The sequence below is a fragment of the Microcaecilia unicolor genome, chromosome 1 (genome assembly GCF_901765095.1).
Source record: "Microcaecilia unicolor chromosome 1, aMicUni1.1, whole genome shotgun sequence".
Lineage (NCBI taxonomy): Eukaryota > Metazoa > Chordata > Amphibia > Gymnophiona > Siphonopidae > Microcaecilia > Microcaecilia unicolor.
In genome coordinates, this window is record NC_044031.1 from 432944036 (window position 1) to 432968442 (window position 24407).

Here is a 24407-nt window from a genome sequence, read left to right on the forward strand (position 1 = left end):
TTAGGCAATAGCGATCATCAAACAACATAGTTTGATACATTATTATTATTATTATTATTAGCATTTGTATAGCGCTACCAGACGCACGCAGCGCTGAACACCTGATACAAAGAGAGACAGTCCCTGCTCAAAAGAGCTTACAATCTAAGTAATACAGACAAACAAGACAGTTACGGGTGAGGGAAGTAATGAGTGAGAAGGGAGGAAGGGACAAGGGGAGGGATACATGAGCTAAAGCAGAGTGTAGACACACAAAACTCAAAGTACTGTATTTCAAACATGCTGACTTTAGTAAAATGGGGGAGTGCCTGAAGAATGAGCTCAAAGGATGGGTAGTCGTAGAAGAAGTGGAAGGGCAGTGGTCCAAGATGAAAGCAACTATTTATATGGCAACAGATCTTTATGTAAGGAAAGTAAACAAAAGCAAGAGAAAAAGGAAACCTATATGGTTCTCCAAACAAGCAGCTGAAAAAATAAAGGCAAAAGAGGCAGCATTCAAAAAATACAGAAGAACTCAACAAGAGGATTACAGAAAAGATTACCAGGTAAAACTTAAAGAAGCTAAGAGAGAAATATTGCTAGCAAAAGCACAGGTAGAAGAAAAAATGGCTACAGATGCAGAGAGAGATGACACAACTTTTTTTCAGATATGTTGGAGAAAGGAGGAAGGCTAGACATGGAATTGTAAGACTGAAAGATGTCAACTCCTGCTATGTGAAGAGTGATGAGGAAAAAGTGGATATGACAAACAAATACTTGTGTTCTGTATTTATGGAGGAAAATCCTGAAGAACTGGCTGATTACGGTATATCTGAGAATGGAATGGAATATCACACCATTCATAGAAAAAAGTGTTTATGAATAACTTGAAAAACTGAAAGTAGACAAAGTCAAGGGGCTGGACAGGTACATCCAATAATTTGAAGGAATTCAGAGTAATCCTGGTGGAACCTCTTAAAGATTTAATAGATTCCTTGGTGAAGGGAGAGGATCTGTGTGATTGGAGAGGAGAAGATGTGGTCCTACTTCACAAAAACGGGGACAGGGAAGAAGTGGGAAACTACAGGCTGGTAAGCTTCACTTCGATGGTTGGAAAAATAATGGAGTTGCTGCTGATGGAAAGAATAGTTAACTTCCTAGAACTCAAAGAGTTGCAAAATTTGAGGCAGCATGGTTTTACCAAAGGAAAATCCTGCCAAACTGATCTGAATTATTTCTTTGAATGGGTGACCAGAGAACTGGATAAAGGACATGAACTAGATGTAATCTATTTGGATTTCAGCAAAATCTTTGATATGGTTCCTCACAGGAGGCTCATGAACAAGCTGAGGAGACTGAAGTTAGGACCAAGTGGTGAACTGGATTGGAAACTGGTTGACTGACAGACGACGGAAGGTGCTGGTGAATGGAACCTGCTCGGAGGAAAGGAAGGGGAGTAGTGGAGTGCCTCAGGGGATCGGTTCTGGGGCCAATTCTATTTAATATAAGTGACATTGCCGAAGGGTTAGAAATAAAAGTTTGCATTTTTGCTGATGGTATGACGATTACCAACAGAGTGAACATCCCAGAGGGAGTAGAAAACATGAGAAGACATCTATGATACGAAGATTACCAACAGAGTGAACACCCCAGGAAGAGTAGAAAACATAAGAAGACAGCTAAAAAATGAGAATAGTCTAAGGTTTGGCAGTTAAAATTTAATGCAAAGAAGTGCTAAGTGATGCACTTGGGATGCAGAAATCAAAAGAGATGTACAAGACAGGAGGCGAGAGACCGATAATGGGATGAATAGGAGGCAGGGATCTGCGACGCTATGCCCAGCAACAACAGCAGCAGACCACCAACTAAATATGAAGCAATGATAGAAGTGGAAGCTTAAATGCACAATAAAAACATGAACTGAGCATGCTTGGGAAGTGCCAGCATCAGTGGCTGGAGGCACCCCGCTGACTTCCTCGCTTCTGAGGCAGCACAAGCAGCAAGGGGGATGCTTTGACAGTGGATTTCTTTGACTGGTGGGGTTTCAGCATCCCCAGCAGCAAAGGTATGATATCTAATGGGGGGAGGGAGAGGAAATGCATGTCCCATCCCCCTGTGCCCCCCTAATGGACTGCTGACTACGTCCCGCCTTTAATTGCACGATTAATTGCAATTATAATCGAAATGCAACCCTGCCTGATTTAAATGCCTATATCATATCCCTCCTATCCCTTCTTTCCTCTAGTGAATACATATTGAGGTCTTCAAATCTCTTCTCATATTTCTCTTGGCACAAACCCCATGTAAATTTTGTTGCCTTCCTCTGATTCACCTCAAGTCTTTTGATGTCCATAGCAAGATACGGCCTCCAAAACTGAACGCAGTACTCCAAATGTATTTATTTATTTATTTGTAACATTTGTATCCTGCATTTTCCCACAGAATAGCAGGCTCAATGTGGCTTACAAAATACCGTAATGGTGAACGCCAAGTACGGTAGGTATTAAACAAATACAATTAGAAAAAGGGTCAGGTAAGGTAGGGGTACATGGGTACAATAAGGGACAAGGAAATAAGAAATAAAATGTCTGTTGCAATGTATGTATAGATGCATTGTAGAGTTGAGGCATTTTAGTAGAATCAATAGGGTATTTATTATTTATTTATTTTATATTTGTACCCCGCGCTTTCCCACTCATGGCAGGCTCAGTGCGGCTTACATGGGGCAATGGAGGGTTAAGTGACTTGCCCAGAGTCACAAGGAGCTGCCTGTGCCTGAAGTGGGAATTGAACTCAGTTCCTGAGTTCCCCAGGACCAAAGTCCACCACCGTTTTCACACTCTTCGGTAATGCATTCCACAAATGGAGCTTCACCATGACTTATACAGAGGCAGTAACATTTTTCTTCTAATGGATATGCCTCACTCTATGCAGCCTAGCATCCCTCTAGCTAAAGCAACCGTCTTGTCACTGTTGTGCAATGACCATCTTAAGTGTGTTGGAAGAGAAGATAAAATAAGGGGAAAATCCTAAGTAGGTGCAAATTCAGGCTCATCATGACACTATAGCTACAGAAGAGGTTGGCTCCAATTAAGCTGGAAGCCAAAAGGAGCAGAAGGAAAACTGGTGGGACAAAAAACAATCAAAATTAAAAACAATAGAAAGCATGATAAATCTGTGGCAACAAACATCACTGTGAAAAGACAGATTTTTAAAGTCTCATTTTGTTGAGAATGAGCCTGTTCTTTTAACTTAAAAAATAAAAATAACACACATGTGAACAAGGGCAAAAACCTGAAAAATAGAGAAAGTATATCACAAACCTTTTCTTGGTAATAAGGCAAACACTGTTATTCAAAGCAACACTGCGTGTTACCTCTCTGTGAATACTGAAATTAGAGCTGTACCAAATAGCATATTTTACTATTTGGCCGAATAAGAATAATGAAAAATATTATTTGGCTGAATACAAATAGCAAATACAAATAATAGGCATTGAGCTTTAACATAAAAAATAATAAAAGAAGCAACATGAAATCAGAGATCAAGTGTTTATTTCAGTAGGAATTAGCACAGTACAGTCCTGGATTATTTGTATTTGAATTTACAACACTATGCAGCCAAATACGAATAATATATTCAGGGCAGAGTCAAATCAAATATGAATATTCAGTACAGCCCTAATCCAAACATTACAACTCAATAAACCCTGCTCTCCAGAGAGGAGACTGCTTTCAGTCTTGGTTTGGGAGTTCTGTGCCTGTGGTTCCAAGAAGGCTGTAGGTATATCCTCACCTAGCTTGCTGCGACGGATCTCATCTGGTGAGACAGGGCGCAGTTTTCTTTCTGCTTTGATTTCCTCCAGTATCCTTTCATGGAGACTCCGAGGCCGTGGTGGAGTTGGCTTCAGTTTTCTAGCAGTAACCTGCAGGAAAGAAAAAAAAGGAGGAAAATTTCAGGATGACATGTGTGTCAACAAAGGTGCCTTCAGGGAATGCTCAGTACACTGCAGGTGAAAGTCTCTTCACCAGGGCCAACCCAAGAGTATGTGATGACTTAGGTGAATCTTTACATATGGTCCTCACACACCCTCTTCCCCCATGGGTGGCTCAATGCTCTATCACACCCCAGTCTCCACAGTCCAGCATTTCCCCTTCCCCTACATGGCTAGAAACCTCCTTTCAACTCTCTACCCGAACAAGTGGCCAGCATCTCCCTTTCTCTTCTCTAACATTACCCCTCCCAGGGTCCAGCATTTCTCTTTCCCCTCTCTACCTCACCCCCTGGGGCCAGCACCTCCTCACCTCACCCCCCCACCCAGATCCAGCACCTCACCCTCTTCTCCCTACTCACCTCTCCTGTTTCCAGCATCTCATTCTCCTTACGTACCAAAGCCCCACTTCCAGCATCCCTCTCCTCTTCTATCTTCCCTGTTGCCATTGTTGCTGTCATCCTACCTCTTTCAAGCTGCTCCAAAGGTACTCAGTAGAGGCTGTGCTCAATCCGGCTGTGCCCTGTCCTCCCTGATGCATTTCCTGTCAGGGGAAGGTGGAACAGTCCTGCACTGGCTTCAAGTACCTTTGGAGAAGCCATGAAGAGGTAGGGCAACACTAGCAGAGGAAGGAGAAAGGGAGTTGAAATACCACTCTACTGTCACACATGCCATCTCTAAAATGTCATCTAAGTGGATGTCTAATCTGTCTAGTGAAAGGCCCAGTACTTCATTTCATACTAAGAGTTCTCCAAAGGTTCCAGCAACGCCAAAGCACCATGAATCTCATAATCCACTACTGGCCTCCTCAGAACTTTTCTTTAAAAAAATTAGGAATGTAAGACCTTTGAAGTCAGAATGATTAAATATTTTGACACCCACCAGACAAGACTTAAAGATCTGGGTAAAAACCATAAAATTCTACTGCTTTGTCACCCTATTATCACCATGCATATCTCCCTGTCCCTCATCCACCAGGCCTTCCCTGTCCCTCACCTAACCCACCCTCATCCTGTTAGACTGTCACTGAAATGCTTTGATGTTTCACTTATATATACTGTCATTTATCAACATTTGCTTATTTCTGATCTGACAAAGAAGGGCTACCTTCAAAAGCTAATCAAAAAATGTATTAAGTTAGTCCAATAAAAAAGGTATTACCTTATTTTGTTTTCCATGTTTTATTTTATTCTGTTTCTACTGATTACCATTAAAAGTGGACTAACACAGATACCACATCTCTCTAATTAAAAAACTAGCAGTTCTATTTTCTCACAAGCTATTCCACTTTCCAGCACTAATAACTTAATAGGATTATCTTCTTCATAGAGACTTCTTGAAGTCTCTAGCCCTCGTGGTCTGGAAATTAAGCAGCCTCTAGTTTCTGCTCTCGGTGCTCTACAGCTTATCCAGTATACTTGAACATGTGCAAGATTTTCTTTTTCAAGTTAGCTTTATACTGAAAAGAAAGGAACTGCATTACATACGGGATTTAATGGTGGCCGGGACCGGATGAAGTCCAAGATTATTTCGTGGGCACTCTTCTTTAATCGAGGAGGAATATCACCTTGCACCTGCCATGTAAATGAAAAACAGAGTTTGCTTGCATTCACTGCGTCAAGATCACAAAGAATAAAGCATACTGTCCCAGGCATGAAAAGACAACAGTACCGAAAGCTGCTGTGCACCATCTGTGAAGACAGCAGTGCCAGCCATCGTATGATAAACAAAAGAGGAAGACAACAGTAGACATTTTGTTTTCACAAATCAAGCTAGGCGGCTTATTGACACAGTACATTATATATACACTACCATCCCCGTTTTATCTCACCCACACATGATTTTAAAAATGCAGCCTGCTTGCTTTTCAGCTGTACTTCAGTCCAGTGTTCAAACTCAGATGGAATGGCATTGCAAACTAATTATCAAGAAAGTTAAATAAATGAGGAAATTACAAAATCTTCAATGACACTATACACAATCAATACTTAAAAGAAAAGTATTCTCCGTAATTGGGATACTAGGGGGCTGAGGGATATTGGTTGCCAAAAACTTTTATATGGTGATTAGAGGAGAAGCAGAATTTAGAGATATATTCTAAAGGTTGAAAGAATGAATGAAAACAATTAATTAGCAACTTCAAACAAGCAAATCATTTTTCTAGATGTTTTCATCATTCCCTCAAGCTGAGTGTGTGAGCAGTTCCATCTCATGACTTTCAAAAGCTCCTCACACAGAGGCCTTACTAGGATAGCTAAACAGCTCAGAGGCAGAAACACAGGTGTTGCTACGGGGTGGCAAGTGTCACGCCAAAGAATTGCTTTACCACCCCAGTATCAGCACACTGCCTCCACCAATGCAGCATTGCCTCCTTGCTTCACTCTACCCTCTGCCTTTCCCGTTTTCTCCTTCCAATCTCCCCCCACGGGCCCTACAAACCTGCTGTGTTCGCTGGCATTGCCAGACCCAGAGTCCTTCCCTCTGTCACAACTTCCTGTTGCTGCAGAGGAAGGATGCAGCAGAGGGAAAACCCTTAAACGGATGGAGGGAACTTGAAATAATTGCTGCCAGTAGTGCTGGTGAACACTGAAAGTATGTAGGGCCCGCGGGGGGGGGGGGGGGAGGGAGGGAGTCCGTACAGAGGGAGATAGGAGATGATGATGCCAGACCTGCAGGTGGGAACTGAGGAGGGGAGAAGCTGTGCAAAAAAAAGGAAAGGAGAGAGGGAGACATGCAGCACATGGATGGAAGGGGAGGGAGAGGGGCTAAATGATGCACAGAAAAGGAAGGGGAGAAATGCAGCACAAGAAGGGAAGGGAGAGGGAGAGAGCCTAAATACAAATGGGGAATGTTGCAAAGGGAAGAGAAGGGAGAGGGGGACATGCTGCACATAGATGGGAGACATGGGAGGGGGGAATGCTGTACATGGAAGGGAAGGGAAAGGGGAGAGGACATGCTGAACATAGATGGGAGAGATGGGAAGGGGGAAATAGGGTGCATGGAAGGGAAAGGAAAGGGGAAATGCTGTACATGGAAGAGAAGGGAAAGGGGAAATGTACATGATTGGAAGAGAAGAGAGAGGGGGACATGCTGCACATGGATGGTAGAGATGGGAGGTGGGGAATGCTATGCATGGAAGGGAAGGGGGAAATGTGTGTACATGGATGGAAGAGAATGGAGTACAGGACATGCTGCACATGGATGGGGGGGAATGATGTACATGGAAGGAAAGAGAAGGGAGGGGAAATGTGCATGGATGGAATGGAAGGGAAGGGAGAAGAGAAAAAATGTGCACATGGATAGAAGGGAAGGGAAGAAAATATGCACACGGATAGAAGTGAAGGGAAGACAAGTGCATAGATGGAAGGGAAAGAAAAGGGGGGAATGCTGTATGGGAGTGTTGTCTACTGTCTACAGTATTGGTCAGAATTTTAACATAAACCCCGAAGGTCCAGTTCTATATCACAAACTTATTTCTGATGGTAAGCCTTCTTGGCTTCAATTACTGCTAATCATCTTTCTCCATTTTAATTTCAAATAATCACTCTTAGGGCAGCGTTTTTACTGTGTGCTAAAATTTAGCATGCACTAATGCTAGAGACACCCATACATTTCTATGGGTGTTTCCAGCACGCCTACAGCATGGTTTAGTAAACAGGGCCCTTAGTTTTCCTCCATGCCCTTTCCAATCATTTACAAGATCTACATAAATCCCTCAATGATTCATTAAACCAATGCAATTTCTTTCTTCAAGGTTTACCATTCTGTTTATTTATTTATTTCTGCATATGTATCTCACATTTTCAAATCAAAATTGTCATTTCAATATGGCTTACATTTTACATCAGTTAAACATATTACACTGTTGTTATTTTTCTATAGGAAACTGATCTAATGCTTTTTCAACACTAGTGACCCAATTTCTTAACATTAAGCAAGAATCATCAACTACAAAACCCAAATGTGAAATTAAACAGGACCAGAAGCTGTTTTCTATCCTCCTTCTAGGGCTAAAATTAAATGTTTCCTCTTTAGCTATTGCAAACCTCTTATAATTATACGGCAAATACAAAGTAAAGTTGGCTACTAAGTGATCTGACCATGCCACTTCCATCCAGTCAATATGTGAAATTGAAAAATCACAGTATGGACTAGTAAAAGCAAGTCTAATGAGTGATCCTCTATATAAGTAGCATTATCTATCTTAAATGATAATTTAAAGACTCAAGAAATTCCAAGAATCCACTCACTAATAAATCTTGCTTATTTTCCAAATGTAGATTCAAATCTCCTACCAAAACAACATTTGGGGGAAAAAAGAGGAATATTTTGCAATGCATTCTATTAAATGAGGTTCAACCTTCTGCCAGGAACCAGGCAGACAATAAATTAGAATCACACCAACCGATCCCTGTAGTGCATCATCTAAATGTTTACATATTAAAATTTTCCAATCATGGTTCCTCTATGTTCTGTACTAATTTTAGATTTATAAAACTTTTGTAAGCTATACCTAACCCCCCCCCCCCCCCCCTCATTTCAGAGATCTAGGTGCATGTAACATTTTATAACTAGGAGGACAAAGATCAACTAGGACAGGGCTGTCTTTATCTGGGAGCCATGTCTCAGTGATCATAGCCAAACCAACATCAAGATCTGCAATCATATCCCTTAAAATTAAAGTCTTATTACATATTGACCTAGCGCTTCAGTAACAACATGGAGACTCCCCATTCTGGTCACGATTATAATTTGAATAAAAGTTTAACTTACTCAGGAACGAAGGTCTAGAGCAAAGCACTTCAACTGGATACTCTATCATCTCTACATCAGTATTAGATTTTAACCCAAAGCCTTTATAATTTATAAAAACAGAAAGAGTAACTCATATCAGCTCCTTAATTTACATTATACCCTCCCCTCTCCCCAAAAAGCAATAAAAATGCCAACAAAATTCTCATGTTCAAACCCGGATCCCGTCCCATTTTGTCTAAAATTTAAATGACATTAACCCTTAAAAATAGCTATTAACAATCATCAATCTAAAATATGTATATAGGTGCCACTAAGGAACCATGCAAAGCACCACTAGGTGCCATGCTTAAAAGTGTGCTCCAGGTGATGTCAAGGAGGGGGTGGAGTGATCTCCCATGCTGAACCCTCCCTGATATAGATGGTCAAAAATCACTTGTAGAGTGAAACAGAAGCACTTTTGGTGAGCACAAATAAAAAATGACAACAGTTCTGTTAGTAGCGCTGTCAGAGCGAATCAATGGAAGCAAATCTAATAGAACTCCAGGTGGACACTTTACTTGAGATAGGAAGACAGGCAGGTTTTCTTACTTCTGTTCTGCTCCAGGGCTGGGCTTCCTCTTCACCCACCCAGAGCACTCCTTCTCTCTCTTAGTTACTGTGGCAGAAACTCCTCTCTATTCAGCCTTAGGTTATTTGGCCTTTCCAGGACACCCTCTCCTCACGGGTCCTGGCGGGGGTAGAAGAAACCAAAGACCTTGTGCACATGTAAAGTAGAGCAGCAGACAATCTACTTTTCAAGAACTTCCCGGATTTGAGTTTGACTGAGGGCCAGATGCACTAAACCTTAACAACCCTCTAACAACCCTTTAACGAAGGAATTCCTAACCGTTGCATGCATTAAAGGCCTTTTTCCAACGAAGCAAGCAGCTAACGAAAACGGAATACAAAAGAGTAACTAGCATTGTAATGTGGGCGATTCGGGATGCACTAACACTACCGATGATCACACCGAATCATTTACCGCGACATATTAAATGTATGGTCAGAGCAGTCGTAAAGGCCTGAGCTGTCATCTCCCCGCTGCCCCCTGCACCATAAAAATCAAAGCTGGCATCTTTAAACAGAAAGTGAGAAAAAAAAATAAAAACACCACAAACACTGGCTCCCCGCTTTCCCCTGCATAAAATATAAAAGCTTTCCAAACATCACAACAGGATCGGGAGGGGGCAAAGGCGCTCCTCAGAAGCATCCTGTATGGACGGCCTTGCCCCCCCCTAAGATCGCCGCTGTTCCCCGCTTCCACCCTTTACTAAATTACGTCAGAGGAGGGCGGGCACAGAAAGAAGGAGATAGACGTCAGTGGAGGCAGAAGCGATCGACAATCCGTTGTTTCATCCCATGCAGCGCCTTCACACACAGGTGAGAGGCGCTGCACAGCCGGTAAAGCGGAGGGGGTCAGTTGCAGGGGGGGGGGGGGGACGGCGGCGACGTACTCAGGGGGGCGGGGCAAGGGGCGGAGGATGGCGGGAGGCGGAGCAGTGTTGGGAAAAGAAGATCGAGACAGGAAGGGAGGGGGGCCCAGTGCTGCAAAAGTTTAGATTTTTATTTTCAGTTTTTAATTTAGTAGAGGGCAGAAGCGGGGAACAGCAGCGATCTCGGGGGGGGGGGGGGGAAGCGGGGAGCCACGTGTTTGTGGGGTTTTTTTTGTTGTTGTTGTTCTGATGTTTGTGGCATGCACAGAGCAGCCAGCATAATGCTTGGCTGCTCTGCGCATGATCTAGGGGCCGATTACCGACGGGGATTACAAATCTTTTGATACATTGTACTTTTCAATACCGCACCGAACACGTGTGACTTGTTTTTTTGGTGCATGCTTCATTTTTTCAAATTCGTTAGGGAGTTTAACGTTTTTGAATTTTTTACGTTTGGTTGATGCATCTAGCCCTGAGTCTGAGCCCAAGTGTACTTATCAGAACAGCTGATATCCCTCAACAAGGGGATTGAACTCCTCCCATATGAAGAAAGGCTAAAGAGAATTGGTGTACAACAGGTAGAAGTGAATCAACTTTTCACTCTTTAAAAAAGTAGAAAGACCAAGGGACACTCAATGAAATTACATGGAAATACAAATAGGAGGAAATATTTTTTCACTCACAGAATAGCTAAGGTCTGGAACTCGCTGCCAGATGATGTGGAAACAGTGGTTTGTGTATCTGGGTTTGGACAAGTTCCTGGAGGAAAAGTCCATAGTCTGTTATTGAGATGGACATGGAGGAAGTCACTGCTTGCCCCGGAATTGGTACCATGGAATGTTGCTACTAACTGAATTTCTGCCAGGTATTTGTGACCTGGATTGGCCACTGTTGGAAGCAGGATACTGGGCTAGATGAGCCATTGGTCTGACTCAGTATGGCTAGTCTTATATTCTTATGATATAAAAAGGATGGAGACAGTCCAGAGGGTGGCTACTAAAATGAACAGTGGTCTTTGTGATTAAATGTATGGGGACACACTTAGAGATCTCAATATGTACACTTTGGAAGAAAGGTGGGTGAGGGGAGATACATTTAAATACCTACATAGCAAAAATGCACAGGAAATTAGTCTTTTTAAACTGAAACAAAGCTCTAGAATGAGGAGGCATAGGATGACGGTGAAAGGGGATAGACTCAGGAGTAGCCTAAGGAAATACTTCTTCACGGAAATGGTGGCGAATTCATGGAATGGTCTTTCAGTGGAGGTGGTGGAAATGAAGACTGTATCTGAATTTAAGAACTTTTTGAACAAGTACATAGGACAAGGGACAGGAAGTGATGGTAGATGGTATGGATAGGCAGACTAGATTGACCATATGGTCTTTCTCTATGTTTCTATGGGGTACAAACTTTCAGGAACTTGGAGTCAAATGCTCTAAATATCCAGTAACCTATGGGAGCCCAAGAGGCATATTTTCAAAGCACTTAGCCTTCCAAAGTTCCATAGGTTTCTATGGAACTTTGGAAGGCTAAGTGCTTTGAAAATATGCCTCCAAGGCTCCTGGGTACAGGCCCAGGTGAGAAATGGCTGTTTTCAGAATAATTAGAATGTGCAGTAATTACAAAATTTTGCCTTAGGACCGCACATTTCTGCCTCAGAATTCTCTAAAATAATTCCATGACTCTTTTACATTACTTAGGGATCAAACCTGGAATCTTCTAGAATAAAAGATAACAGAAAGAAACCTTTTCTTCCACTGCTTTTTCACACAGGCTTTGCATGTCAAGCTAAGTGTTTTGTTCACAGCTGAATACTGAGAGGCAGACATTCAGTAAATCTATTCTTAGGGGATCCACAAAAGTACTTCTGTTGCTCTGGGAGCTCTTCAAGCTTCAACAGATTTTATTTTACCTAGATATGGTATCTTCATCATTACATAGCCTGGACATATGCATCAAGACAGAGTGCAAAACACATATGGTGATGTAGGAGAATTTCAACAAAGATTGGCATCTTTCAAATATAAGAAGGCTCAAAATTATTTGCCAGATCTTTTATATTTATATAACTTATGGTGGTGAAATAATTCTACAGTAAAAATAATTTGCCATGGTATTGGCTGACAGCTCTGGACTTCTGTTAGCCATATGCAACTGAAGATGCCACAACTCGAGTCACCTTTAAAGAAGCTGTGTTCTACTTCAACCATGAAATACTGTGTGAGAACAAGACATTATTAAAATGTTACAGTCAGACTAAAACTGCTACTGCTCAATAAACTGGACTCTTTTGAACAATTAAAATTAACTGATACGGCTAGACACAAAATTGTCTGTAGTTTATATGACCTTGACAGACACTTTATCCATCCCAAAAGCACAAGCTGATCAACAAGGTGTCTGCCAGCAGTCATCTCTCATCACCTTACCTCTACTTAATTAGAAAGAAATAATTTCTTGGTTTTTAATTGGTCATTTTTGACAAGCACATACATATTCTTTGAAATACAATGGTTCATGAGGTTAGTACTAAGTTGGTATATTTTCAGAAGCCGAAACCTCAACCTCAGAATCATAGTCTTATACTCCTGACATGATGCACTTCTCTTTTTGATCCTCTAGTATCCACTTTCCTTTCCCCCATCTCCACTCTTTTAACTGAGTCTTGCTACCCATTTATGTGTTCAGCCTATACTCCAAATATCTCATCATACTGCATTTTAAAAGGTCTCCCATACTTTATGAAACCTTGCAAATTTTTGCCTCCTAATGACAGCAATTTCATTCATCATATATATTATATATATTCAGTTAATTATAGTCTGTCTTACCTTCAAGATAGAATCTCTTCTAATTAAAAACTACCTTCTTCTTGCCATTACTAGGCACATTTAAATGAGGTTCCTCTTCTCTTTCCTTGTATCTGATAACAATCTATTCAAAAGGTAGCATTTATGATCCCTCACCAACACCCAGTCTGTCATCTCCTTGATAAGATCCCCACCTCCCATCCCCAGAAATGCTATATTACCTGATAGTCTCACCACAGGTGCATAAAACTCCCAGCTTGTCCACATCTCTGCCAACACTTCATGCTTCTACCTGGAAAGATCTTGCCTAACTGTTGAGGAGTGAAATATGTTTTGTACAACAATTTAGACCCATTTTCTAATAAAGAGGCTGAAACAGTTTACCCAGCGACTATTCCTTACCAGTTAAAGTCTCGCCCAGGTAAGATTCCCACACTTAAACATGTTTTGGAGGTTCTTCTCATGAAGGCACTAGAGAAGCATATAGGTATTTTTGATAATAGCCTCTTTGTCTCTGCATGTTTCATAGATAATTCCTCAAAAGTTGACCCTTCTTTGCTTAAATCACCTACTGCTACCACTTCACAATGTGGAGGCATATTTTTAAAGCACTTACACTTACAAAGTTATGTGGAGGGGCATTTTCGTTATGACTTCTAAGTCCGACTTTGGACGTTTTGCAAAAAATGTCCAAAATCTGAATAGGAAAGAAGGTCATCTAAAAAAAAAACCCCCGTCTATCTTTTGTTTTCGAAAATACAAGGTTTTGCAATTTGGACGTTTTGTTTTTTTGGTCCATTTTCAAACAAAAAAATATCCAAGTGCAAAACGCACAAAATCAAGCTAGCATTTTTAGTAGACTGGTCCCCCTGGCATCCCGGGAAAGTAATAGGGCACCCTAGGGGGCACTGCAGTGGACTTCATAAAATGCACCCAGGTACACATCTCGCCATTGCTCACTTGTCTAGTGAGCCCCCCAAAACCTACTACCCCCAACTGTACACCACTACCATAGCCCTTACGGGTGAAGGGGGCACCTATATGTGGGTACAGTGGGTTTCTGGTGAGTTTTGGAGGGCTCATATTTTCCTCCACAAGTGTAACAGGTAGAGAGAGGTATGGGCCTGGGTCTGCACCGCACCCACCACTGGACTATTCCAGCAACCTGCATGCTGTTCTAATGGACCTGAGTATAACATCTGAGGCTGGCAAGTAATGTTTTCATCACATTTTTGGGGGGTGGGAGGAGGTTAGTGACCACTGGAGGAATAAGGGGACGTCATCCCTGATTCCCTCCAGCGGTCATCTGGTTATTTAGGGTACCTTTTTGTGCCTTATTCGTTATAAAAACAGGTCTAGCTCAAAACGTCTTAGTTTTAGTCCTGGACAGTTTTGTTTTGTTCCATTATGGCTGAAAAACATCTAGGTCCTGCCCTGAACATGCCCCTGACACACACCCTTGAGATTTGGACGCACTTCTGACGGACTTCAAAGAAAAACATCTAAAAATAGGTTTTGAAGATACTGATTTGGATGTTTTTGTGAGAAAACGTCCAAATGCTGCTTTATGCTACTGTTAGACATTTTTCTGTTTTGAAAATGAACCCAATAGTAACCTGTGGTGTAATTCTAAGTGCTTTGAAAATGAGCCCCGTGGAGGGGCATAATCGAACGGGGCGCCCAAGTTTTCCTGAGGACATCCTCGCAGGACATCACTCCCAGCGAAGGGGCGGGGGAACCCGTATTATCGAAACAAGAAGGGCATCCATCTTTCGATTCGATAATATGGTCAGGGATGCCCAAATCTCAACAATTAGGTCGACCTTAGAGATAGTCGTCCCCGGTTTTCGGCGATAATGAAAACCGAGGACGCCCATCTCAGAAACGACCAAATCCACACGGCCACACACTCCTTGTAGGCCTCTCTCCCCAGGACTTCTTGTATGCCTAGATTATGGTGCCAACCTGTTCTCAAGGATCTTATTCATAAATTCTAATTTACTCCACTCAAATCTTTCAGATTTTTATAAACTCCACATAGTTCCTCACTGTGCTCCTCTAGCCAGGATTCTGCATCCTCAACACAGTGGCCGAACTCGGTCACGTTAGCTTACAGCTCAACAACACTAAGAACGTAATGGACTCACACCAACTCTCCCTCTTCCTACCTAATGTTCCCTATGTATCTATCATATATGGACCCTATTCTACCACAACCACACCTTGTACTTGTGCATACTTTGTATTTGTTCAGACCGGAACCGGCGAACGCCGCTACGGTACTATGTAAGCCACACTGAGCCTGCAAACAGGAGGGAAAATGTGGGATACAAACAGTGGCGTAGCAAGGTCGGCTGCCACCTGGGGCGGATCACCGCTGCGCACCTCCTCCCGGGTGCAGCAGCGTCTGTCCCCCCACCCCAGGGTGCAGCACGACACCCCCCTCCCCGACGCATCAAGCCCACCCCCCCGGCGCAATGACATCCCCCTCCCCAGCGCATCAAGCCCCCCCCCCCCCCGCGCAATAACACCCCCCTCCCCAGGTGCATTCTTGGCTGTTGAAGGGTGCAGAGAGCAGCCGCGCGCCTGTCGGCTCCACTGGCTCCCTGCTCCCTCTGCCCCGGAACAGGAAGTAACCTGTTCCGGGGCAGAGGGAGCAGGGAACCAGCGGAGCCAACAGGCATGCGGCTGCTCTCTGCACCCTCCAGCAGCGTGCACCCGGGGCAGACCGCCCCCATCACCCCGCCCTTCCTATGCCACTGGATACAAATGTAATAAATAAATAAACAAACAAACAATGTGCTGTCATATCTTCCGTTTCATTATACTAAAATATGTTTTCATTTTCTGAAACCAGCTTTGGAGAAGAGGAGCAGAACATTTATTTTCTGCAGCTCTCATACATCTTCACTGGTGGAAGTGATTATGCAAGTACTGGTACCACAGTCCAAGAAGAAGGTAAGAGCCTTCCCGGGTATTACTGATGCTTCATTCTGGGGTTCGCAGAGAAAATGGAGTCGCTAAATCTGCTCTGAACCAGCGCTGGTTAGCCAGACTTCAGCTAGCCCTTTGTGGTACAGACAGAAGCATTGAATGTCAGGCTCAAAACAATCTTAGCCCAAGAAGTGGATGGCGACGAACACCCTATGGCCTACATTAACTAGAAGCTGTTACCTAGTAACCAAACTATGCAATTATTGAAAAGGAAGCCCTAGATGTCAAGTAGGCTTTAGAGACATTCCAGTATAATCTATTGGGGTAACACCTCTTGCTCATCATGGACGACGAACCCCTCAAAAGGATGGCTCACCACAAGAAGTCAAATGCATGTTGCATGCAGTGGTTTCTCAGCCTCCAGTCCTTCAGTTTTGAGATGCAACATTATGTGGGTCAAGATCATGCAAATATTGATTTTGTGTCTTGGGAGGTGGACCCTGATATGGCAGGTGCTCAACTAGGCTTGGTTGAGCTAAGGGAGAGGGTATGTGAGGGAGTCTATAGAAAGCTACCACTTACCCTTCATGATAATCCCTCACAATGGCAGAGATACCAAAATAAATCACAGTCCCACCCAGGGGAGGAGCAGAGCCAGTAGGGCATGGGTCCAACAAGTATAAAAGCCCAGAGCACACCTAGGTTAAGGAGGTTCAGAGGAAGGCAGTGATGCTCGAGTGCATATGCCTCTACCAGTGAACTGCAACTGTGAAAGTCAGCTAGGCTAAGTTCAACTTGGGACCTTGCAGACTTGTATGTATGACCCTGCCAGATGCAGGTCGGTCTATGTTATTTGCTAAAGATTGCATTGGTAACTCTGGGGATTAAGACCAGTCAAGTGGAGTGTACTGCATTGTTGAGACACACTAGTGCATGCCATGGTCCTACACAAGAAGGCCACAAGAAGACATTCTTACATCTAAGGACTAATTTTGTGTTTACCATCTCTCTCACCTTTGAACTGAACAGGAGCCTCCTGCCTGACACCTTTAATAAAGCGAAGATACATACCTGTAGCAGGTATTCTCCAAGGACAGCAGGCTGATTGTTCTCACATGTGGGTCGACGTCCGCATCAGCCCAGGAATCGGCATTTTGCAAGCAAAATATAAAAAATGTTTTGCCAGAGGGGAGGTGGGCGGGTTTGTGAGAACAATCAGCCTGCCGTCCTCGGAGAATACCTACTACAGGTATGTATCTTCGCTTTCTCCGAGGACAAGCAGGCTGCTTGTTCTCACATGTGGGGTATCCCTAGCAACCAGGCTCACTCAAAACAATGAACATTGGTCAACTGGGCCTTGCAACGGCAAGGACATAACATAGATTGACCTGAAACCATAAACAACTAACTGAGAGTGCAGCCTGGAACAGAACAAAAATGGGTCTAGGGGGGTGGAGTTGGATTCTAAACCCCGAACAGATTCTGCGGCACTGACTGCCCAAACCAACTGTCGCGTTGGGTATCCTGCCAAAGGCAGTAGTGAGATGTGAATGTGTGGACTAATGACCATGTTGCAGCCTTGCAAATCTCCTCAATGGAGGCTGACTTTAAGTGAGCCACTGACACAGCCATGGCTCTAACATTGTGAGCCGTGACATGGCCCTCCAGAGTCAGCCCAGCTTAGGTGTAAGTAAAGGAAATGCAATCTGCTAGCCAATTGGAGATCATGCATTATCTGATGGCGACTCCCCTCCTGTTGGGATCAAAAGAAACAAACTGGGCAGACTATCTAAAGGGCTTTGTCCGCTCCACGTAAAAGGTCAATGCTCTCTTGCAGTCCAAGGTGTGCAAACTGCTTTCGCCAGGGCGAGTATGAGGACGGGGGAAAGAATGTTGTCAAGACAATTGACTGGTTAAGATGGAACTCCAACACCACCTTTGGCAGGAACTCAGGGTGCATGTGGAGGACTACTCTGTTGCGATGAAATTTGATATAAGGTGCATGTACTACTAAGACCTGAAGCTCACTGACTCTACGAGCTGAAGTAACAGCCACCAAGAAAACGACCTTTCAGGTCAAGTACTTCAGATGGCAAGAATTCAGTGGTTCAAAAGGAGCTTTCATCAGCTGAGTGAGAACGACGTTGAGATCCTATTACACTGGTGGAGGTTTGACAGGGGGCTTTGACTAAAGCAAACCTCTCATGAAGCGAACAACTAAAGGCTGTCCAGAGATAGGCTTACCCTCTACACGGCAATGATAGGCACTAATCGCACTAAGATGAACCCTTACTGAGTTGGTTTTGAGGCCAGACTCTGATAAGTGTAGAAGGTATTCAAGCAGGGTCCATGTAGGACAAGAAAGAGGATCTAGGGCCTTGCTGTCACACCAGACTGCAAATCTCCTCCATTTGAAAGAATAAAACTTCTTCATGGAATCTTTTCTGGAAGCAAGCAAGACTCGGGAGACATCCTCTGAAAAACCCAAGGAGGCAAATTCTAAGCCCTCAACATCCAGGCCATGAGAGTCAGAGACTGGAGGTTGGGATGTAGAAGCGCCCCCTCATTCTGAGTAATGAAGGTTGGAAAACTCTCCAATCTCCACTGTTCTTCGGAGGACAACTCCAGAAGAAGAAGGAACCAAATCCGACGTGGCCAGAAGGGTGCAATCAGGATCATGGTTCCGCAGTCTTGCTTGAGTTTCAGCAAAGTCTTCCCTACTGGATGTATGGGAGGATACGCATACAGAAGGCCTGTCCCCCAGTGTAGGAGAAAGGCATCTGACGCTAGTCTGTCGTGGGCTTGAAGTCTGGAACAGAACTGAGGGACCTTGTGATTGATCTGAGTGGCAAAAAGATCCACCGAGGGGGTGCCCCACGCTCGGAAGATCATGCGGATTACGTCCATGTTCAGTGACCACTCGTGAGGTTGCATTATCCTGCTCAAACTGTCGGCCAGACTGTTGTTTACGCCTGCCAGATAAGTGGCTTGGAGAAACATGCCAAGACAGTGAGCCCAAAGCCACATCTGGATGGCTTCCTGACACAGAGAGCGAGATCTGGTGCCCCCCTGCTTGTTGGTGTAAAACACGGCAACCTGATTGTCTGTCTGAATTAAGATTACTTGGTTGGACAGCCGATCTCTGAAAGCCTTTAGAGCGTTCCAGATCGCTCTTAATTCCAGGATGTTGATCTGCAGACCTCTTTCCTGAAGGGACCAGGCTCCCTGAGTGTGGAGCCCATCTACATGAGCTCCCCACCCCAGGAGAGATGCATCTGTCGTCAGCACTTTTCTTGGCTGAGGAACTTGGAATGGTCGTCCCATGGTCAAATTGGATTGAATCATCCACCACTGAAGAGAATTCCGAAAGCCAGTGGACAGTTGGATTACATCCTCTAGATCCCCCGCAGCTTGAAACCATTGGGAAGCTAGGGTCCATTGAGCTGATCTCATGCCATGGGCGTGACATGAACTGTGGAGGCCATGTGCCCCAGAAGTCTCAACATCTGCCGAGCCATGACCTGCTGAGACACTCAAACCATGGACACCAGGTTGTCCGCCCTTGCCTTGGGAAGATAAGCTCGAGCTGTCTGAGTGTTCAACAGAGCTCCAATGAATTTCAATTTTTGGACTGGGGTGAGATGGGACTTGGGATAATTTATGACGAACCCCAGTAGCCCTAGCACCCGAATAGTCATTCGCATGGACACCAGAGCACCTTCCTTCGAGGTGCTCTTCACCAGCCAATCCTCGAGATAAGGAAACACATGCACTCCCAGTCTGCGTAGCGACTCTGTGACTACAGCTAGGCATTTGGTAAACACTCTGGGCGCAGACGCCAGGCCAAAAGGCAGTACACGGTACTGAAAGTGCTGTGTTCCCAGCTGAAATCGAAGATATTTCCTGTGAGCTGGAAGTATTGAAATGTGTGTGTAAGCATCCTTTAAGTCCAGAGAGCATAGCCTATCATTTTCCTGAATCATGAGAAGAAGGGTGCCTAGGGAAAGCTTCCTGAACTTTTCTCGGACAAGAAATTTGTTCAGGGCCCTTAGGTCTTGGATGGGACGCATCCCCCCTGTTTTCTTTTGCACAAGGAAGTACCTGGAATAGAATCCCAGCCCTTCTTCCCCTGGTGGAACAGGTTCAACCGCTTGGGCCTGTAGAAGGGCGGAGAGTTCCTCTGCAAGTACCTGCTTGTGCTGGGAGCTGTAGGACTGAGCTCCCGGTGGACAATTTGGAGGCTTGGAGTTCAGATTGAGGGTGTATCCTAATTTGAAAAACCCACTGGTCGGAGGTTATAAGAGGCCACCTTTGCTGAAAAAACATTAACCTCCCCCCAACCGGCAAGTCGTCCGGTATGGACACGTTTATTGAGGCTACGCTGAACTGGAGCCAGTCAAAAGCCCGTCCCCTGCTTTTGCTGGGGAGCCGCAGTGGCCTTAGGTGCATGCTGATGACAAGAACGAGCACGCTGGAACTGAGCCTGGGTAGGCTGCCGAGAAGCAGGAGTGTACCAACGCCTAGCATAGGAATAGGGAACACTCCTCTTCCCTCCAAAAAACCTCCTAGATGAGGAGGTAGTAGCAGAAGGCGCCTGGGGGGCAGAGAGAATCCATAGCATCATTGTGCTCCATGAGCTGGTAAACTAAAGCCTCTACTTTCTCACCAAAAAGGTTATCCCCCCGGCAAGGAACATCCGCCATCCGATGGTGGACCAAATGATCCAGGTCAGAGACACACAGCCATGAGAGTCTGCGCATCACTATACCTTTGGCAGCGATCCTGGATGCTACATCAAAAGTGTCGAACGTACCCCTTGGTCAGGAATTTTCGACATGCCTTCTGCTGCCTGACCACCTGGCGAAAAGGCTCGGCCTGCTCCGGAGGGAGTGCATCGACCAACCTAGACAGTTGCCTCACCGAGTTCCGCAAGTGGATGCTCGTGAAGTGCTGGTATGTCTGGATTTTGGCAGCGAGCATAGCGGTCTGATACGCCTTCCTCCCAAAAGAGTCCAAGGTTCTAGATTCTCTGCATGGGGGCGCCGAGGCATAGTCCCTAGTGCTCTTGGCTCTTTTGTCCACCACCATGGAATTGTGAGGTAGCTGAGACCTCATCAATCCAGGTTCCCCGTGGATCCGATAATGGGATTCAGTTTTTTTCAGGATCACAGGATTTGACAGAGGGAACGGCCAGTTTCGCATAAGGACTTCCTTCAGTACATTATGCAAAGGAGCCATTGCAGCCTCTCTAGGCGGAGAAGGATAATCCAGGACCTCAAGCATCTCAGCCCTGGGCTCATCCTCAACCTCCATAGGGAAGGGAATAGCCACCGCCATTTCCCAGACAAAGGAGGTAAAGGATAGACTCTCCTTTCTAGTGGAGGGGAAGGTTCAGAGGGAATCCCATAGGACTCGTCAGAAGAAAAGTACCTGGGATTCTCCTCTTCCTCCCACGAACGCTCATCTTCAGTATCGGACAAGACATCTCTCAGAGCAGTCCGAAACTGAGCCTGCCAAGACGCCGAGGAACGACGTCCTTGATGGCGGTGCCGAGAAGTCGACGCCCACCTGGACTCCGGCGAAGCTTCCTCCACCGACGTCGAAGGGGAGTCGACCTGGGTGGCAGCCAACACCGATGGTACGGAAGGCGCAAGCATCCCTGATACCGAAACAGACTGGCGCAGCAATCCTTCCAGAAGTTCTGGAAGCAGGGCCCTGATACGCTCATCGAGAGCTGCCGTCGGACAAGGCTGTGGGGTCGGTAAAGGAGCCGGTGGCAGAATCTGTCGAGGTTCGAGAGCAGGTACCAGGCTGCCAGAAGACCAATGCATCAGCACCTGCTGAATAGAGGGGGAGTGATCCTCTCGGCGCCGACACTTCTCGGGTGCCAATTCCCTCGATGTCCCGGAGCTCCCGGCACCGTGTGTCGAAGAAGAATGATGATGGTGCTTCTTCGCCTTCGCTCGATGCCCTTCATCGAGACTCCTCGGTACCGATGAGGAGGATGTGGAATCCTCACGCCTCCTCGGGGCCGGGGGGGCCTGCATAACAGGAGGCCTCGAGGCAGGTGGAGACCCACTCAATGCCTCACTTCTCCCAGCGTGAATAGGTCTTTCAGCAGCCATTACCTCTGCTCCTGACGTCGAAGTCGACGCCGCCAACCTCGGTACCGATGTCAAAGGACCGGACCGAGCCCCAAAAAGCTTTTCTCGTTGGGCTTCTTGAGATGCTTGGGTCCGTTCTTCATACGAAGACACAGACTACAAGTGTCTGAGCTATGGTCGGGCACTGGATACACCAGGCGTGGGTATTGGTAGCTGAGATGGTCCGGTTGCACCGAGTACAACATTTGAAGCCGCTGGGTGTCTTCGATGACATGGAAAGAAAAACGGCTTCGGTGAAATCAAAAGACGCGATTGTGCCTGTTAGAAGAAAAAAGGGCACAAAAAGAAGGGAACAACCCAGCCACGTCGAAAACAAAGGAAACTTTAAAAGGGGCAAAAATAAAGAAACTACGGGAAGTGTTTTTTTTTTTATAACTGTAGAATTTGTGAAAAAAGAAAAGAAAAGAAGGCAAAAAGCCACGAAACGAACGAAGACTCTTTCCCGGGCCTGAGAGGAGCGCAGAAAAAACTCTACCACACCTCAATGCGGAGAAAAGAAAACTGAAGAACGCATTTGCATGACGGGTGGGAAATCAGTCCGTGCGGTGCATGCTGCACGCACATCAGAAGACTCTGGCAAAACTTTTTTATATTTTGCTTGCAAAATGCCAATTCCTGGGCCGACGCGGATGTCGACCCACATGTGAGAACAAGCAGCCTGCTTGTCCTTGGAGAAATATTATTTCTGTTCACCTTAACCCGCTGTATGGCTCTGTTTTATCCGGTATCCGGGCCCACCCTTGTCCATGTTACCACAGTGACATAATGGAGTTTTAAGATTTTTGATAAAAGACCATAGTTTCATATTGAATGCAGAATCATACCAGTTGAAAAAGAATGGTGATTGTCATGTTAGTTCACTTGGAAATGTGGAAATAAGGTCAACAACCAAGCTATAGGTGGCACCTTCATATTGCACTAACTTAATGCATCTTTGCATCTTTGACAAGCTTTCAAGCGTTATCCTCTCTTCATCAGGTCAGTAAGGAAATAATAGAGTTACCCCTAGTTTAAGCAGTACAAACTCATCTAGAACAGCTCAGGGAAAGGGAGTTGAGTTGTACTTGTACATCCCGATAACCTAAAACCTAAACAAGCTGGTCCTATTTAAATTCAGTGTTTCTTTATTGATCTAATGAGGACAAATTAACTCTCAAAAGTTTGTCAAAGATGCATTGTTAGTCCAGTATGAAGGTGTCACCTACAACTTCCTTGCTGACCTTTATTTCCACTACAAGCTGAAATAAGCTTTTAATGAAATTTGTACCTGTTGTGAGCCATTTCCTGCCATAATAAATTTCTTAACATACACCAAGATGAGTTTAAAAGTCTTGCTATCTGACAAACTAGATCAGTAATTCTGGTATCTTAGTATTTCAGCAGCTATTGGCAACTTACCCTACACCACATATAAGTCATATTAAATGACGCAGAAAAGGATAGATCTTTTAAACAATGAAACATAATGATAAAATAATTTCTTTACAATGGGTATTTCCTGTCTGGGACTGCTGCCATAATTTCTTTTTTTGGCATAGGGTACAGAATAGTAGTACATGTCCTATAAACTGGACAATAACCAAGTCTGCAACAAGCATCTATTTGTACTGTTGGGAAGCGAGATATGATATGCTTAGTGATTAATGTAATGCATTCCTGTAATTCCTGTAGGGACTTACCCTGGGGGGAAAGGGAACATCGAGGTATCACCAAGGGCTTCTTTTACAAAGCCATGCTAGCGATTCTTGCGCAGCAAATGAGAGGAAGCCCATTCAATTCCTATGGGTTTTCTCTCATTTGCTGCATGGGAATCGCTAGCACGGCTTTGTAAAAGAAGCCCCAAATAACAGAGGAGTACAGCATGATTACCAGCCTCACCTATCCAAAATTATTCAGCTGAGCATAAACACTGACGGTGGGCATCCAAATACTCACTCCTAGCTATAGCCTCTTTAACACAGAGCTTTAATGGTTTAATTCATCTATTCTATAAAGCATTCAAAGGTCAATGAAACATTTATACAACTGCATACCAAGACTAAAAGTCAGTTTTGAGAGCACAGAATGACACCACCCTTACCATCACCTTGCGCAGTGTGTAGCGTTTGGATCGGATGTCATCCATCAGCATCTCGTAGGGTGTCAGTTCATACTCTATAGGTAGTGGGTTGTACTGACGCTCCTGCACCTTCTTCAGCTTTACACCATTTCGCAAATCTCGCATCACCTGTACCCAAAACCGGGCCTGGAGAGTCAAAGAACATCATTTCAGAAACACTGCATTTATAATTCATCTTTC

General features: G+C 44.6%; 1 protein-coding gene across 5 annotated transcripts in view; it reads right to left on the reverse strand.

The window, feature by feature from the left end:
• The window catches only part of SPIRE1 (spire type actin nucleation factor 1), a 305419-nt gene that overhangs the window by 90347 nt on the left and 190665 nt on the right, over positions 1 to 24407 (reverse strand). For 4 of the 5 annotated variants that reach the window (XM_030212391.1, XM_030212383.1, XM_030212376.1 and 1 more), the window contains exons 6-8: positions 24189 to 24353; positions 5458 to 5544; positions 3775 to 3904 (exon numbers count right to left, since the gene is read on the reverse strand). In XM_030212391.1, coding sequence (XP_030068251.1) covers positions 3775 to 3904; positions 5458 to 5544; positions 24189 to 24353 — 382 coding nt within the window. The remainder of the gene's footprint in view (positions 1 to 3774; positions 3905 to 5457; positions 5545 to 24188; positions 24354 to 24407) is intronic. The other variant, XM_030212367.1, reaches the window with a different exon arrangement.